General features: G+C 38.7%; 1 protein-coding gene across 1 annotated transcript in view; it reads right to left on the reverse strand.

The window, feature by feature from the left end:
* ank3a (ankyrin 3a) overlaps positions 1-19,352 on the reverse strand; it is a 68,313-nt gene that overhangs the window by 35,537 nt on the left and 13,424 nt on the right. Inside the window, 20 exon segments of the mRNA XM_056767375.1 lie at positions 924-1,022; positions 1,103-1,201; positions 1,821-1,919; positions 2,042-2,239; positions 3,242-3,340; positions 4,105-4,203; positions 4,310-4,507; positions 4,634-4,732; positions 4,891-4,989; positions 5,216-5,314; positions 5,754-5,951; positions 6,987-7,085; positions 7,960-8,058; positions 8,958-9,056; positions 11,908-11,931; positions 12,551-12,736; positions 12,938-13,036; positions 13,959-14,057; positions 14,462-14,560; positions 15,246-15,347. Coding sequence (XP_056623353.1) covers positions 924-1,022; positions 1,103-1,201; positions 1,821-1,919; positions 2,042-2,239; positions 3,242-3,340; positions 4,105-4,203; positions 4,310-4,507; positions 4,634-4,732; positions 4,891-4,989; positions 5,216-5,314; positions 5,754-5,951; positions 6,987-7,085; positions 7,960-8,058; positions 8,958-9,056; positions 11,908-11,931; positions 12,551-12,736; positions 12,938-13,036; positions 13,959-14,057; positions 14,462-14,560; positions 15,246-15,347 — 2,292 coding nt within the window.

Consider the following 19,352-nt stretch of genomic DNA (forward strand, 5'->3'; position numbering starts at 1 on the left):
CAGCGGACCCCTTTCCTCTACAGCGGTTCAGCTGTGCTATTTCTTTTCATTTCTTTTTCAGTTGAATTCACAGTTTAAAAGCCAAGTTTTTTTAAGTTAATGAGTAATCATGTTAAATAATCGTGATCTCAATTTTGGCAAAAATAATTGTTATTATGATTTTTGACATAATCGAGCAGCCCTACCCGGAAGTTACCCCTGCAGTGGTTCCCTCGACCGGAAACCTGTGCATTTTTCCCACAGACATTTGGAAGATCGCAAAAAATAGGCTCTGTGATTAACAAAGGATTATGATGTTGACACGATTTGTCAATCAAGACAATCTTTACAAATGAACACAACATTTGTTACTTATGAAGCCGAAATATAATCGGCAGAAGTAAAAAGCTAACACGATTTGACTCGATATCAACAATATCACTCGATATGAAAGTCAACACCACCAAGTCTTCGACAACTCTTTCAAACTTTATAAAAATGTGTTCCCTGGTAAGTAATTACTCTGTGAATGAATCCGCATCTACATTTTTAGAGAATTGTGCCCATGTTGCATTATTTGTGAGCTTTATATAACGTCAAAGGAAGTAGATGCTTGTAGTAACTTGTTAGCAACCGCCGTTTTAAGAAAAAATAAGGCTTTAAAAATTGCGAGCAGGATATAATTGGATATAATTTATGTCATGTGAAAATAAATGAAAATATTTTGACGTTGGAGCTATGGAACCAGAAGTCCTAAAATGCAAACTAGCTTCTGAGGTTTGCATACAAAAATACGTCATCTCTGCGGCTCCCTGTTATGAAAAATGAAATAGAGAAATGTCTGTTTGAAATATGAATGCACATATGAGCTTGTACTTGCATGCTGACCAATGTCGTCAGCTTGCTGACTAAAGCAGATTTCCCCAGCATGCCTCAGTACTCACCACTGTGAGTTCATTGGGCGAGGCTCCGTACTGAAGCAGCATATTAATGATGTGGGTGTGGCCTTGCTGTGCTGCTTGGTGGAGGGGAGTGTAACCATTCTATGGACAGAAAGACAATACAGTGTAATGTACATATTACAATAAACCGAATGATATTAACACTGCAGCTAAAGACTCACCTTCGTCTTGGCATTGGGTCTGGCCTGATTCTCTAACAGAAAATTGGCCACCTTCAAGTTGCCATAGTGACACGCCATGTGCAATGGAGTGTAACCACTCTATTAGGACAAAAAGGATAGAATGCAAAGAAAAGAGATAGAAAATGAGTGCAGGCATTTATTAAATATATAAAAGGACGAAATTACAAGACCCTGACTCAGAAATTTTCCTGCACATTTATGCATACATACCCTGATAGCACACATACATCTGGCTTACGTCTATTTGACGTCTACATTTACATCTGCAAGACATCTAAAATACATAGATTACTCATCCGCAATACGTCTCGGAGATGTCTGCTGTCAGACGTCATATAGACCTCTAGAAGATGTCTGTAAGATGTTTCTGATTTAGAATGGATGTAAAGCTGCTCTTTCTAAGATGTTTAGCAGATGTTTTTACGCAGCAGATCTCCAGATCTTTAACAGACCTATTACAGACGTTCAGACATCTCTGAGAAGTATTGCAGATGAGCAAACTATGTATTGTATATGTCTTGCAGATGTAAATGTAGACGTCAAATAGACGTAAGCCAGATGGATTCTGCTATCTGGGTGTAGCTTCCACAAATGGATAGAGACAGGGAGTGCGGTCCACAAACCATGTTTTTCTTCACTTCTTAGCATCAGTTTGCTTGTGGAGACTATAAAAGCACAGCAAATATTGAACACTGACCTTGGTTTGAGCGTCAATATCTGCTCCATGGTTCAACAGCACTTCAGTCACACCCACCCTGTCGTCCTGTGCAGCCAGGTGCAGTGGTGTGAGACCATTCTGTTTTACAAAAACAATTTTTATTACAAAAATGTAATCATGCAAATATACATGAATGTAGTTGTTCGTCATTGCCTTTCAGTCCTTGTGCTCCATGTCAAAGTCCATGTGTGTTTGTTTACCTTATTGCCCATGTTAACGTTAGCGTGTTTGCCAAGAAGTAGAGACACCAGGTCCACACTACCCTCTTGTGCAGCGAGGTGGAGGGGACTGATGCCCTGACGGGTCACTGTGTTACACTCCGCTCCATATTCCAGCAACGTAGTCCCAATTTCCAACTGATTCTTCTTTGCTGCAATGTGGAGAGGGGTGTAGCCGTTCTAAGGAAAATGAGAGAGAAAGATGGTTTTGACTTGGGATGTTATGCATGGATAGGATCATCTTTTCTTAATTTTATCCAATAGTCTACTTTTCTAGTTTGGATGAAAACAAAGCAGATAAACAGCATTCAGTTAAGCTTTAGTCTCAACAAAGGCTCTGCAATTCCTATGCTGCATTCACTACAAAGCGAACATTGCATTTCTCGCTCTTTATTACTCACAGTAAAAGTTTTTTGTTTTGTGAATTGGAAAACATCGTACAATGGGGAGTGTCGTGTATTCACGAGTCCGGACGTGTCAAACAGTAGGTTTCAATGAGCACTTAGTGCAAATTTCTAGCTAGAGTTGAACATTTTCAACTTGCGCGGGTGACGGCTCAAGTTTACGTCTATTATTGTCTTAGCATTGATTTTTTATGTAATTTACTTGCGCGAATCGCTTAATTTGCGTTTGGTGTGAACACACCATTAGATATATAATTCATATTTTAGTCTCAGGGCTATAAATAAAAAACATTGAAATTAAGCATTCCTGAAAATTAATAAAACATAGAAAAGGTGTGAGAAGTAACCAAGCCCTTTTCTCATCCAGATTTTAAGGTTCCTCAAACCTGGAAAATGACGTTGACATTATTTGGATCAATGTTATTACATTTTTTCATTTTCTTGATCAATATTTCAAGTTTCACTCTACATTTACTTAAAAAGCAGTATGATATTAATGAAACATGATTGTATTTGATTTATATATATTTTTTATTATATTTAAAAGATGTTTATGTTTATAACAAGGAAAAAACTATTTGCCAGTCACGTAAAGAAAAACAACTTCACGATATAAAAACAAATTCAAGATGCATTACAAAATCTTCAATTTAAAATCAATTCATTATCTTTGAATAGGTTTAGAAAATTTTACTGGAAAACAAGGCAAATTTACTGATTCAGAAATAACTTTTCTTGAATTTAAATCAAGCCATCTAAGTGGGAAAACTGTGTGTACCTTAGCAGCAGAATGTGGAGATGCTCCCTGGTCCAGAAGTACCAGAGCCACCTTCTGATTATCATAGTGAGCAGCCACATGCAGCGGTGTTAACCCAGTCTACAACACGATCACACACACACCAGCACGATCACAAGCACACACACGAGCATGCACGCACCATACACACAAACATAGGAAGCATGCATGTATGTAAGCACATACAGTGCATGAGTGTGCACATGGGTGGGTGTACACACACACACAGAAAGAAACCATGTTAAAGTTAGAGGGGAGATCTAAGCAAACCAATTTAAGATAGCAGCAATAAGCTCTAATACAACATGAGGAACCTCACAAAGTGAATGTGAAATATCACAAATGGAAGATTATAGTGTCCTTAACACAGATTAAGCTGCTGGTACAATTATATTTTATTATCTGTATATGATTGTTTATAGGTAATTTTTTACTTTTGGAAGCTTAATATGTGTAAAGGATGTTGCGCTGAAGATATTATGGGACTGGAAATACATGAGGATAAGTACATAATGAAGGTTGAATACATGGCAATTTCATTTTTGGGTGAACTGTAACTAAGATCTGTGAGTATACTCTGTGAGTCTCTTAGTGAAGTTTGTTAGGTAATTTACAGTCATACATTTTATTGCAAGAATACTGAGGAGGAAGTATATTAGAGAACGGTAGCACATTAAACAGAAGAAGACCCGTGTAAAAGTGCACTGAGAAGACATCATGCCCTCAAAGAAAGATGACTTAGGAGTCATAAATTGACAAATGGAATACCATACGATCTTGTGGATTGTGGATGTTTGTTAGCATGCACTTGTGCGAGTGTATAAAACATGTATTTGTTGACCAACCTTGCCTGCAGCATCCGGTGCAGCTTTCTTCTGCAGTAGAAGATTGGCCACCTCCAACTGGCCATACTTTGCCGCCACATGCAGGGGAGTGAACCCTTTCTGTGACAGGAAGAAAAGAACGAATTGTTTTTAACATACGTTTTTTTAAAAGAATCCTGCTTTAATAAAACTGCACAGGTACAGCTTGTATTTACTCCACACACACCTCGGTTGCTGCAGTGATAGAAGCTCCCTGTTCTAATAGGAGAGATGCTATCTCTTGGTGACCCTCCCGGGCGGCGAGGTGGAGAGGAGTGTAGCCGGAGGTGGTGGATACATTAGGTAACGTCCCCTTCTGTAGCAACTGCTGCACAATCTCCACCTTTCCTAGGCGGCTAGCTATATGCAGGGCTGTTTGGTCATCCTAAAGGTCCATGTTATTGAAATAGAAAGTGCAAGACAGATGTGAGACAACCAGTCATGTTGTAATAACGCTTGGAGTGGAAACTCATATGTTCAAATTTCAGCATGTGTGCAATGCATGTCTCACCTTGGCTTTGATGTCCACTTTAGCTCCATTCTGCAGCAGATATCTGACAACATCAGCTTGGCCGGCCCTTGCTGCCATGTGCAATGCTGTTTCACCTCTCTAAAGCAAACCAACACGGAGAGATTGCTGTAGTTATTGGAATAAACTATAAGCAAGCCTATGAGCAGTTTGACATTTAGCTGTGCTGAAGTGTGTATTTTTATGTGTGTATATGTGATCATAGTAACATAGTAAACTGCCAAAAAGAGGAAGCGTACCACATTGGTGGTGTTAGGTGAAGCACCGTGATGCGTGAGCTGTTTCACGATGTTCTCGTGACCCATAAATGCAGCAACATGGATGGGCGTCAATCCCGACTACAATCAACAAACCAAAACAGACACATGAATTTAAAAAAATGCTCATCATTTTATATTTTAAAAGCATATACAGTACATTAAAAAGTGAACAATTAATTTCATTGAAAAGTTTTCAGTGAAGTTATGGCACTATTACTATATAGAAAGCATGTACTGTCACTTAGAAGTTATCTATAAACTTTTATCTTTGAAGTTATCTATAAAATGTTCATCTTTCTCTTACCTCTGTGACCGCCTGCAGGGACGCACCATGTTTCAGCAGAAGTTCCATGACCTTCACTCGATTCTTCTTGCAGGCAATATGAAGAGGTGTGAAACCGTTCTGTTGATGCAGACACACACACTTACGCTCTGGTTGACTGAGATACCACCACACCCAGGTCATCCAGAAGTGTAACCACAAAACCTCTCTCTCTGGTATTGTTCGCTTGTATTTAATGACACCGCTGAGTTGTAATGTTTCTTTTTCTTATTTAAAACTTTAGCTCAAAATGTAACAACTTTAAATTGAGTTTTAAACTCAGCGAACGACACGCCCACATTCTCACTGTTACTATGGCAACAAGCTCAGTGGTTACTCCGTCTCCCTGCCACTGTGTTTTTGACTCCCTTATTGTAAAGGGAAAAATTTGTATTCATACAGCTGCATTTGTTAACAGCGGCAAAAGAATACAGTTTTACCGCCCAGAGAGAGAAACCTAGCAAAAAGATTAGATCGAACAGACCAGAAGATTAAAGGAAGAATAGCTCTGTGAACTCACCAGGGCTTTAGCGTTAGGGTTGGCCTTCTTATCTACGATGACCTTCGCTACTTTGTAATGGCCGCAGTGGGCGGCCACGTGCAGTGGGGTCAGGTAATCGTTGGTGACATCATCTACAGGGGCATCGTGCTGGAGGAGATGTTGGACGCAGTTCAAATGGTCCCCTTGGGTTGCCATGTGCAGTGGAGACAAACCGTTCTGTGACAGACAAGAAGAAATGAATAACATCTCTATAATGTACATTTTATAGAAGAAATACTAGAAACATTAAAACCCAAAAAAAATCGACACATGTTAAGGGTACGTTCACATATCCCAAGTCTGGTTTGTTTAAACAAACTCTGGTGTGATTGCTCTGTAAGGGGGGGGGTTCACATATGCCAAGGTCGGTTTAATTAAAACGAACTCTGGTGCGATTACTCTGATAGTGCGGTTTATTTGAAGATTTGTGAACGCTGCGAACTGAACCCTGGTGCGCACCAAACAAGCAGATTGAGACCGCTGAAAAGATGGGTCTGGGTCAACTTTCGAATGAACTCTAGCGTTTCAATTGAAATATGAACGCAACACGCACCAAAAACAGGAAATGATAACAATATACGACCAGGAAAAGTGTTTTAGTCAAATAAAAGGGATGTTTATTAGATCTTTGATTGCGCATGTTAGTAATTCCTTGTGCCGTTTTGACAGCTTTAAGCACTTCATGAGGTCTTTGCGAGTTACCGGATTCCTAAAAATACCCTCATATGCGCAGGCACACACTGAGCATGTATAACCCAGAAGCACACAGCATTGTTTTGGAAGTCCGGTAAGTTCTGTTTTAAAATATAATTCATAAAAGCTGTCTAATCTCTAATACTTTACACGTACGCTTTAGGTTCGCTGTTAACATGCAATTCCGAACGCTAAGCGAACCAGGACTACATTTTTTTTTGGTCCAGACAAAAATAATCAAAAGAACAGAACTACAAATATGAACTAAGACTATTAAAAAAGTGCATGTGTCAGAATGAAACTATGTGTCATATAACTATGTATGTTAATTCATCATAACCCAACATCATAAATCAAACACACAAAACTATACTTACTAAACATTGAGAAAATTCAAAATTTTGATAAATATTACAACCACATTGGGGCAGTGTTCGGCACAGAAAGAGACCATGAGCACACATGCACATCCTTGCATGCACTCAAAAATAATTGTGGTCAGAGAAGTAAAAGTCCTACTTTAGTCTTGGACAGGATGGGAGCTCCCCTGTCCAACAGCATCTCAACAACCTGCTCATGTCCACTGCGTGCTCCACAATGCAGAGGGGTCAAACCATCCTGTGTGCACACACATAAACATCAAATGTTATGTAATATTGAAAAGCAACATCTGAGATCACGCTGTACTCTCATTAACAGCTGATACCACAAACAAAAACAGAAGCACTTCATCAGGGAACTGCACCTCCAGCTGCTACACAGACACTATGCTGATCTTTTTTATATTTTTTGCATAGCTACTCACTTTAGGCAGCATACTGTTTCGTTATTTAGACTTCATTGGCATTTTGTATGATATTTACTTTTAGTTAAATATGTCGTTAATCTCAAAAGTTTTGTAATCTCACACGTGTCTCTCAAACTGGTTTAGACACCAAAGTGCAATAATGATTTTTATATGAACATTTTTAACCAAATTCTTCCGATGCCATTATCTGAACTATGCCATGCACTTTAAAAGTATAGCTCAATGTAAACACTTGTCTCATGTCAATACTGATTTGTTTTAGTTGTTGATTTGTATGTATTGGATCTAGGAGAAACTTGATGCTTAAATAAAACAGAACCAAAAGTCTTCTGAGGTATGAAAGGGCAAACCATAAGCAATAAGAATTTCCTCTGGGGATGTTAGTCTGGGATCATCTTTGATGAGTTCAAAGGTCACTGTACTGAGAGTAAAGTCACAGATCACTCCAGGCAAACTACAATATATAACTGTAGTCCTGAGGTACTGCTTGACATTTTTCTTTAGGTTAACATACCGCTGAGGCACAGATTTATGTCCCGTCCTGTTACTAATATTTAAAATATTTGATTTAGTTTTTGTGAAAACTATGTGTTCAGGCTATCTTTTTAAGTGTCATTGTGACGTATTAATATATTAAATTTGTATAATGTGTCATTTGTAACACAGCTTGTGTGTATGTGTTACCTTGGTCTTGGCTTCAATCTTTGCTCCTCGGTCCAGCAACAATTTCAACATGTTTCCATTCCCTCTCTTAGCCGCCACATGCAGTGGTGTGATGTCATTCTGCACGAGACACACAGCAGGTAAAAAAAGAGATAATGCAGTTACTAAAAGCAAAATTATGAGTCCACAAAGATTATATTACAAAACTAATGATCTTTTATTGATAAAATAATAATATTTAGATGTTTTATATTTTTTATTTCATTTGACACTTTTCAGAGGATTGATACAATATTTATCAAGGCACAAATACATTTTAGCATTGAGACAAAAATACAATACATTTTTGTGCACACTGAATGGTATACATCTTTCTGCGATTACCGAATTTTCAGAAACAAATCATCATTTTAGAACTTCTATTGTATCGGATAAAATATTTATGATGGCATAATATAGCATTACAGATTCAAAAGTAAGTTTCATTTTTTCTTATGATAGATATAGAGATGCCACACCAACAGTAAAATGACTCTGAGTATTCAAACATGACCCTCGGGCTAAATTCATTTCTGTATGTATTTGGGCTGTTTTTGCCATATGACAATTTAAAGGGTCATAACAGTTTCTGCCTGGACGGCATTTGGCACATATAAACACACATATGTGGGCATGTGTCCACACAGAGCCTTGGGCAGACCATTTATCTCATTCATCACACACTTAAAGTGCACTATGCTTCAGTCTGGTGGCAAACTGTACAACACATTAATGAAATACTGCCCCCCTCTGACTCTCAAAGAAACTGCATGAAAATCAGTCTAACACGACAATGTAAAAAAGCCACAAACCCAGAGAATTGTCTTTTTTTTAAAGAACTGCACTTTCTATTTTTAGGGAGATAAATGTGGCCCCAATATATTTTATGCAACACTGGTTCAGTTTATTTGATTCTTGAACTATATGACAGAATAAACACTGTTGGCCCTCCGGAGAAGCATATGACACTGTGTTCTTACCCGGGCCATAAAGTCTACTGCCGCCCCTCTGTTTAACAATAATGTGGCCACGTTGATGTTTCCATAGTGTGCAGCAATGTGGAGAGGAGTGAAACCGCTCTGATGAAGAGACAGACACAGAACAGAATGGTTAAAATGTGATTTTGTTTTTACCCTGTTTAGCACCTCAGTCTCTCAGCTTTGTACTATGTAATTCATCCAACAGAGTTTCATCCAGTATCTGATCACAGAAAGAAACACTAGTGAATCTAAATTATTGCTGTCATTTTCCTGTGTCAATTCCCATTAAACACTGTCATAGTATAATGCACACAATTTTAAGCAAAAGTATAGCATTCTTTCCTGATACACTCATCTGCAAGTAATTTCAAACCTATATGACTTTCTTTCTTCTGCAGGAACCAAAATAAGATATTTTGAAGAATGTTGATAACCACACAACATTGGCCTCCATTAACTTTCATTACAGACACGAAACCACTGAGACATTCTTCAAAATATATTCTATTGTGTTTCACAGACCAAAGAGTCATATACAGCTTTTGAATGACATGAGGGTGAACAAATGATCACATAATTTGTATTTATCCCTTTAAAGGCTGCATAAAATGATATGGTCCACTTACAAATATTAATGGTGAGACCTAATATTTAATGTAAGAGTTCAGATAGTTTGATCTGTATTTTCTATATTCTGAAACTCAGAGCTGGTGAAGGACAATGGATTGTATGTTATATCAGAATATATCCGTATGTAATATCAGAACAATCTGAATATGAGAGGCAGCTGTTAAAGCGAGATGGAAGGAACCTATAGGCTACATTGCAGCCCAGTGCTTCCAGTCATGGAGATTTCCATCTTAATCCGTCACAAAGCAGGTGGTGCTAAGCGCAGATCTTCCCCACGTTTTGTTTGCTCTCTCATTGCCATGGGAACTAAGCTCCACCCACTTTGAAGGGAATTATTGCAATTATTAGCAACAGGCATGAAAGGATAACCAGCAGGGCTTTACAATTTTCCAGGTACACACTAATAGAGCATGATGAATAGAACTGACTTCAAACTAGGGACAACACGTACTCTTACTTTGGTGTAGTGTCAAAAAACTCAGTGATCACCAGAACATTATGAAGTTATAATGAAGTGTTACATTTAGCTCCATCCCCAGGAACAGTTCACCCAAAAATGTAAATTCTGCCATCATTTACTCACCCTCGAGTTGTTCCAAATCTGAACAAATTTCTTTGTTCAGATGAACAGAGGAAGATATTTAGAAGAATGATTGTAACCAAACAGTTCATTGCCACCATTGACTACCATAGGAAAAATGACAGTGGATGTCAAAAGTGCCCCAGCTTTCCTTCATTCTTCAATATATCTTCTTTTGTGTTCAACAGAACAAAGAAAATAACAAATATTTTTTTCCTACTATGGTAGTCAATGCTGGCCAAAATTTTTTGGTTACAAGCATTCTTCAAAATATCTTTCTTTGTGTTCATTAGAACATAGACCTTTATACACAAGTCAATGGAGTAATTGAAGACAGAATTTCCATCTTTAGGTGAGCTGTTCCTTTAAATAGATCGTTGTTAAAGACTTAGAGAGTAATTTCCTAAAATAGATATAACAACACTTAACTCTATGCTGGGGTTGTTAGTTGCAAACTGGCAATATTCTCTACCATGCAAAATATGTGAACAATACATTTACACAGCTGAATTGCTTCTGCTTTTGGCAAACTTGACCATGCACATGTGCAAATTCTTTTGGCATCATTGCAGAGATGCTAAACGTCAAGATTTCCAGCTGTTTGTCTGAAACTGAGGGATGGTATCTGTCTAAAGGCCCATGCACAAGCCCTTGGGAGGAGAGACTAAACTAACAGATTCATCTCATCTCTGAAGCTGGCCAGCCGGGTTCCTCTTTCACAGCCAAAACAAATGTATCTGTATTGCTCAAAGGAACAACATGCTTCTTCCATTTAGTAATAAAAGTGGTTTAAAAGGTCAGAATGAAAATAAAAACTTTTCTCAGTTACACAGTTGCAGAATGTGCCAGTGTGGTAACCTTTGCATTTTGTAATGTTCTGATGACTTTTCGAATAAGGCGTCCACACTTGAAATGTAGATGCATCAGACAAATTTGAATACTTATGTTTAATCTCTTCATCTAACCTAGGTTTTAAACGGCAAATGTTGTGTTTATCAAACATATATTTATTGAACTTCATTCTGAGGGTTTCCAGCAATAACGTAATGTTAGAGGTATAGTTCAACCGAAAATAAAAAAATATTTTATTACTTAGTCACCCTCATGTCATTGTTAACCTGTGTGACCCTTTACCTCCGCAGAACACAAAAGAAGATATTTTGAAAAGCACTATTAACCAAACATCATTGGCCCCCATTGACTTCCATTGTATGGACTCAAAATATTTTCTTTTGTGTTCTGCGAATGGAAAATTCATACAGCTTTTAAATGACATGAAAGTAAAAAAAATTACTTTTTTGAGCTAACTATCGCTTTAACACTTACAAACTTCTGCAACAGACACCGTTACTTTCTATCACATACTGTGAGTTTGTGGCAGCCAATGCGGAATGTTTTATCGCCTAAGATCAACAATAATACCAGCAACCATACAGAAAACACAAATACAAATTATTGTTAATAATATTATTATTATAGTATCTATTCGTCAAACAGAAAGCAACATGTTTAGATGTGGAACCCCGGCCTGTAGCTGCAGAAATCAAAGCATGCTTCAGCCCTCCACCCAAAGCATGGTCTCATTCCTCTGTCCCCAGGGAGGGAGGGCACATAGCCATAGAGAAAACAGGAAATGATACAAAAATAGATATGGTACAAAAGAAGTGGGAGCAACACTAGGGGGTGTTCTAGGCAAAGCAAGGGGTGGAGGGTGGGGGCTGATGTTTATCATGTGTATACCTCTGTTGTTCTATTCACCATCATCTACGTTGAGATGTGAGGAAAGGAGAAAATGGGCAGTTAGTGAATACTTACAGGTTAACAAAAACACACATCGAAAAAGAGGACTAAGTGTGGGAGACTAGTAAGTGTGTTAGAACACATTCTACAATAAAAGAGTCATAAAAAAGTGAAAAAGTCAAACAGATATGTAGAACTTGTGATTTAAGACTTTGTGTTTACTATACAGATTATAGTGATAGTTCCATCAAAAATTAAAACTCTTTCATCATTTACTCATTTCAAACCTGTAAGATTTTATTTTTCCACGGAAGACAAAAAAAGGTATTTTTAAGAAACAGCGCCGGCAACCATTCACTTCTATTGTTTGGACACAATACCAATGCAAGTGAATGAGTGCTTTTGCCGTTTGGTTAACAACATTCATCTTTTGTTTTCTGCAGAAGAGAGAAAGTCATACAGGTTTAAAATGACAAGAGTATGAGTAAATGATGCCAGAATTTTCATTTTTGGGTAAACTATCACTATAACATGAGTTCTGTGAGGTGAAGGGTTGTGTCACTTAAACGTAAGATAGAGAGAAAACGTACAAATAAAAATGATCAATGGCTAAATATGTTAAATAAGCATCTGCCAGACAGACCTTAGACTCAACATCCGCGTTGTGGTCATTCTGAAGGAGCAGAGCTGCAGATTTGGTGTCGTCCTTACGGGCGGCGATGTGGAGCGCGGGCAGTCGGACTTTACCTTTCGTGTCATTCTCTAACAACAGAGACACCACCTGATCGTGACCCTGCTGCAGGGCTACAGCCAACGGTGTAAAGCCGTCCTAAAGATAGAAAACCAAAAGAAAGACCGGAGTATTAGATCATATTCCTTGTTTTGCAATAAAATTACTTTTGTTTTAATTGTCTGACTGAGAGAGAAGAGAGAGTAGATGGAGGGTAGGAATCACTTATCTGTGAAGGTCACTTAGCACCACTACAGAAATCAATAAAAGACACTCAGACACACAGACACACAAACAAACCTCTGTGGCGATGCTCTGGCTGGAATTGTTCTCCAGTAAAAAGCGCACCACATCCAGATGGTTCTCCTGAGCAGCCATGTACAGTGGAGTAAAGCCATTCTGTAATGAATGAATGAAAATAACAATCAAGTTATAAAAACATTTATTTAACGTTTATTTTTATTGACATAAAATGCTGGAAAAACATTATAGTTATTATAATATATAATCTGAAACATCTCACTACAAAATAACATCTACATCACTTTCAGTCCCTTTCACCCCTCTTTGAAAGGAAAATCAATCAAAGAGAGACAGTAAGACAGAGACGCTAATGTGTGGAAAAATGAAAGTTCAATTCGACAGGCAGTGACTAGACACCCAGGTTGCCATGGTTACTGTCATTCTTGATATTTCAGAAATCAGCCGAGATTTCCCCAGAGAAGACAGACCCCCATTGCACCCAGCCTGTTGTGACCTCAACGACCTTGTTCCCATGGCAACACAAAGATGCTGACAGTGCAGGTAGAGAGAGAGCGATGCATTGTGATGATTGGGCATCATGCAGGAATACAAACACACATTTATCATCAGATTTAAGCTAGTCTGTATCTTAGCATTTTTATATGCCTGCCATTAGTTATAATAATTTGTTAGAATTATGCAGGTGTGTGCACATTTCTAATGCCATAAAAATAATAGGTACTTCATTGCTCTTTTTTAATATGCAGACATTTAATGTTTACCACCTAAAATCTAGTCGAAGGCAAAATGATGTCAAAATTAATATTTACATCCAGCATCTAAGAAATAAGTTTTATTGGCACCTCAGTAATGCTAGTGACATTTATAGCTTACCAAACTCCTGTTCAAAGGAGAGTGCGTGTGTTTAATGACTTGCTGGATCACTAAAATAGCACCACTATGACAGATATAAACTGTGTACGTGAGCTGCCTTGCATAAGTACAGCTAAAAGATCCAACTCAGTGTGTATATTTGTGTGCGTATCAAATGGGTGTTTGTGGATCAGGGAGTAAGCACCTGGCTCTGTGCATTGACGTTGGCCCCATTGGTCACAAGTTCCCTCACAACTTCCTTCTGTCCGGCCAGTGAGGCGATATGCAGTGCGGTGTTTCCTTTCTGGATTAATGAAATGACAGAGAGACAGGCATGAGTGGCATATCTCGGTTAATGTCCGGACCACCTGTTCATGTCATCCCATCCTTTTGTCCCATTGGCATATGCCCCACAATCCCCGGTCTTCCACTGGCTGGCATTCCGTACCCACCGCTAGATTGTGTTGTTTCCGCTGGCCTGCAATTTACCTTCGCACACACACTTCATTCTTGAAGAGTGAATCCAGCACTAGAGACTTTGTATAACCAGTGTGAACGCGTTTACAGGATCTTAGGAGCATGTGATATCAGAGACAGATAGAAACATCTACCAGAGCAGTGGAGACTTGGTGTGTGTGTGTGAGTGAGAGAGAGTGTGAGAGAGAGAGATTTAAAGAGAGCTAGAGATAGAGCGAGAGAGAGACTGACCTTGGTTGATGAATCTACATTGGCACCCAGTTTGAGCAGCTCGGCCACCACCTCCACATGTCCCTCTTTGGAAGCTAAGTGAAGTGCATTCAACCCATTCTAAAACACACAAACATAAAAGTTATGTTAGTGGCTATAAAGGAATATTTTAAGAATAGAAAAATGGTACCACATGTTAAAAAAACAAAACGTTTACTCAGTTGCAGTTATACCTGACAGATTCAGGAAATATTCTGGATGGTTTTAGAAATACGTACTTGAAAGCCTGAAACCGATACCCAGACAACTCAAGATAAACATATTCAAAGGGACAGTACACGCAAATTATATTTTTATGACTTACTCACCCTCATGTCACTCAAAACCAAAATCATGCCGTCTATTACAGAATACAAAACATTGGAGAATGTCGGTCAACCATTGACTTTGATTGTACGGACGCAAAACTACTGAAACATTTCTCAAATGATCTTCTTTTGTGTTTCACAGATAAATTGTAATATACAGGTATTGAAAGACAGTAATAAGTGCACAGCATAGAAATCAGTAAAATAACAGCATCACAGTTCACAAACACCTTTGTGTTCTACAGCCATACAAATAGAGAAGTTGTGAATTGCACTGAGATTATATGACACTGCTAAATTTACCATCAACAGCATTAATACTAAAACATTTTTCCTTGTTCAACAGAATTGGTCTTCTAGCAGAACATCAGCTATCATGATAATAATATTGCTTTGCAGAATAAACGGTGACGACAGAACAGAAATGATTCATATACCTGATTACAGATGTTGATGTCGACACTGGTCTTCAGGTAGTCAAGCACCTTCTCAAGATTCCCCGCCCTCGCTGCCCGCAGGTAGCTGGCATTGCTGTCCGACTGTAAGTAAAAAAAAAGAGAGGAATACACAAGTGATTATGGGGTCAAAGGTCAAATCCAGGGCAACTCAGATGATCAGCAACACATCAAAAGTCTTCCGACTTGCGTTTTAAAATAAATGGACTATAAATAAAGCATTCATACCAGCTCCATCAACGTTCAGGAAAACATCAGCTTTACTTTAGCACTTGACAATATCCCACAGTGAAGCTTCGATCCCACAGTGTTGCATAAGACACCTAACAATTGAGCAATCCGAACATCCCAGAATTACTGCTAAAGCTCCAGACGCAGCAGATTTAGATTCGGCAACACCAAATAACGGTTATTATTCAGAAACAAGTTCCGCCCACATTCCCTCCTGATCTTTCGATCTCTCTTGCAGGATTTTCTTCGTGTTTCACAGCAGGACAGAGTTGTCCGTGCTCTGTAACTCGTCGTGTGTATACAGGAGAGACAGCGAGAGATTTGAGAGAAAGAAAGAGAGACTGGCTACATGAAGTGTGTGTGTGTGCTACGTGAATTTGCCTTCATTTGTCAGGCTGAATTTGATTTAGAGACACTGTGGCAGACATAAATGGACACACAGCAAAATTTCGATGCAGTATATTGCAAGCACACGCACACACATGTGCACGAGCACACACATGCACACACACACAGTTTTATCATATAAAGAGTTGGAGGGGCTTATCAGTGAGACTCACATGGGGAATTCCTCTTAATGAAAGATGCTATATTTAGTTTCCACTAAACCCAGGACAAACCCCTCCCCATATCTATCCTCAATGTGTGTGTGTGTGTGTGTGTTGGCATGAAGATCTGGAAAGAAAGGTGACTCGCTTTCCAAAAGTAACTCATCTTTGTTTGACAAGCAGTGGATACGTTGAAACACTATAAGGAGATAAACAACATTCATATTTGTCTAGTGACAGATACACTCAAGAGAAGGCCACACAGTAAAGGGCAGATGAGATAAGTGTGTTTTTCTATGGGTTTGTGTGCGTGTGCACTTCTACATTTCTCTGTTAATAATGAACTGCAAGACCATTAGCTAAAGTCATTTACTCTACCTACTCCACAGGGAAACCTCCATTTCCTGTGTGCGTGCGTGTGTGTATACATCAGCCGACACTTACTGTCCGATCTGTATAAAGTGATGGATTTAAAGCTCACACAAAAGATGCATTTGCAGTGTAATGCTCACAGTAGACAACTTCTGCCCCCACACAGGCATAAAATAAAAGTGACTCGGAGATAGCACGTTGCGTTAGTGTCTCTCTCTCATTTTTTCATTTCATCCCTGTTATCTCTCAGTTAATGAGTTTTTCCAGCTTGTCATCCATAACTCCGTCCCTGAAGGATTCTTTCTGGGAAAATAACACACACCCACTCAAACGCACACAACTACACGTTTTGCACATGAAAGATTACTGGATTCTAATATAAAGTTAAGATAAGGATTTGGTCACACAAAAGTCAATGTAATGGCTCTTGAATTAGATTGACCTCTCTCTTCTGTGCTTTTATCTCATTGACCTTGAGGCAGACTACTAACCCCTTATGACTCCAAGTGGAGAAACTAAAAGCTTTAGATAAAAATGGTCTGTTCAAAGACAAGTAACTAACTAAACGAATGTTCAACCCACAACGCAGTGCTTCTGCTGTGTAACATTACAATACACAGCAAAATCAAAATCATTTCAAAACATTTATGCAATGCATAACATTTGTGAAGTTGCAAACTACAGAATAGGAAAAAACTGTATAATAACACATCCACAAAATACTTAAACTGCTTTTTTAACAGTTTCAACTCTGATATGATGGTATATCATAGAAGAGACAGAAACTGTTAAGGGAATAAAGTAGGAGTTGACCTCTGGTCAGTCACACAAACATTATATCCCATCACATAAAATGTTTGTGCGCATCCAATTAAGCACCAGATCATATTTAAACAAAGTTAACATCGATCGTGAGGGGGGGGCACGGTGGCTTAGTGGTTAGCACGTTCGCCTCACACCTCCAGGGTTGGGGGTTCTATTCCCGCTTCCGACTTGTGTGTGTGGAGTTTGCATGTTCTCCCCGTGCCTCGGGGGTTTCCTCCGGGTACTCCGGTTTCCTCCCCTGGTCCAAAGACATGCATGGTAGGTTGATTGGCATCTCTGGAAAAATTGTCCGTAGGGTGTGAGTGCGTGAATGAATGAGTGCGTGTGTGTGCCCTGCGATGGGTTGGCACTCCATCCAGGGTGTATCCTGCCTTGATGCCCGATGACTCCTGAGATAGGCGCAGGCTCCCCGTGACCCGAGGTAGTTTCGGATAAGCGGTAGAAAATGGATGGATGGAACATCAATCGTAACCGCCACTGGACCTCTTTGATCATCATTTAATAATGTAATGTGAACAGAGCTTTATATCACACACCATTGTATTACAGACACCAAATATGCTTGTGTTCCCACAGCAGATACAGTAAATATTTTCATAGTGAGTAAAAAACAAATGTGGTTTGTGGGGGCTCTGGGAAGCAAGATAAAAATGTTTTGTGCATGACTGAAATAAAACTCTAAAAAAGTTCCATTGCGTTCCATCGTGTGGTCACTTTAACACATACTTGTCTTGTCAAGTGTTCCATGTTAGATGTAAACTTGAGGCTTTCCTTTCTATTTACAATTTCTTGGTGTAATTTCTTATGCACAGCAGATTCTAGCTTCTAAACCTTGTTTTGGACATAATACTGTACGTGGGAAACTTAACATCATTGATGTACAGGAAATTGTTTCAATGTTATTCTTAAAGTGATAGTGATGACTCCACAGAACACAAAAGGAGAGATTTTGAAGGAAATTATTAACCGGTCGGCATTTACTTGAATTTGTTTGGTGTCCGTAGAATGAATGAGTGCCACCGCTGTTCAGTTACCAACTTTCTTCAAAATATCGTGTTCGGCAGAAGAAAGAAAGTCATACAAGTTTGAAATGAGAAAAGGGTGAGTAAATGATGACAGAATTTTCATTTTTGGGTGAACTATCACTTTAAATTAGATTTTTACATTTGAGGTTTAGTTGATACATAAATTGAAAAGCTTAAGATGAAGAACTCCGTCAAATTAGACAAATGAACACAGCGAAAAGTTTATTTATATTTGGGTCCCTTGTTATGACTCTTTAGTGTTTGTCTATTCACTTCATCCGGCAGGTGAAAATCATCAGCTAGTCATTTAGAAAAGTAACAGCACACCTCTCCTACATAAGTTGTATGATCATTCACGCTCACACCACAGGAGAGTTACGTGCCAAAGTACAATTTCAATCAGAAACACAGTAACTGCCTCAGAAAGCAGCAATAAATATTTCCCCTTGTCACTGGCGGGTATATTGATAACAACATACCTGTCAAGTTAGCTTTTCCTAAACACTCAAGTTGTATAAAAAGCATGAAAGCAGGGGAATGTGAAAGGGGCTCTCTGATTTAAATAGCAAACATCAATATTTCAGTGTAGGAAACAGTACAGTGGAAACCTACCACATACACACACACACACACACACACACACACACAAGGTTACAGAGACACATCAACACACCCAATGGAGTTACATAATAGGCAGTGACTTTTTTGGGGACAGCGGTTATTAAAACAAAGACACTGGACAAACAGAAAAATTTGAAACGTAAAGAAAAGGTCATACTCGCACAGCTGCATAAAATGATTTGACAGGTTATTGTACTACAAATCATTCCATTTCCTTTTAAAACAGGAAGTTTGTTCGGGACATGGGAGAGCTATCTTTAATTAAACAGACAACAGTCTGTAGTTTATATAAAGCTGTAAGCATGAATGGCTAAATAATTGCTTGAATAAAAAATAACCCTTACAGGGCAAAATAGCGTGAGAACGCAATTTTAAAAAAGTGCTGATGGGAGTTGAGTTCACAGCGGGTGATTTACTAACAAGGTGCACATTACAAAGGTGCCTTATCTCGTTCCCATAATGACCAA

The sequence above is a fragment of the Triplophysa dalaica genome, chromosome 15 (assembly GCF_015846415.1).
Source record: "Triplophysa dalaica isolate WHDGS20190420 chromosome 15, ASM1584641v1, whole genome shotgun sequence".
NCBI lineage: Eukaryota > Metazoa > Chordata > Actinopteri > Cypriniformes > Nemacheilidae > Triplophysa > Triplophysa dalaica.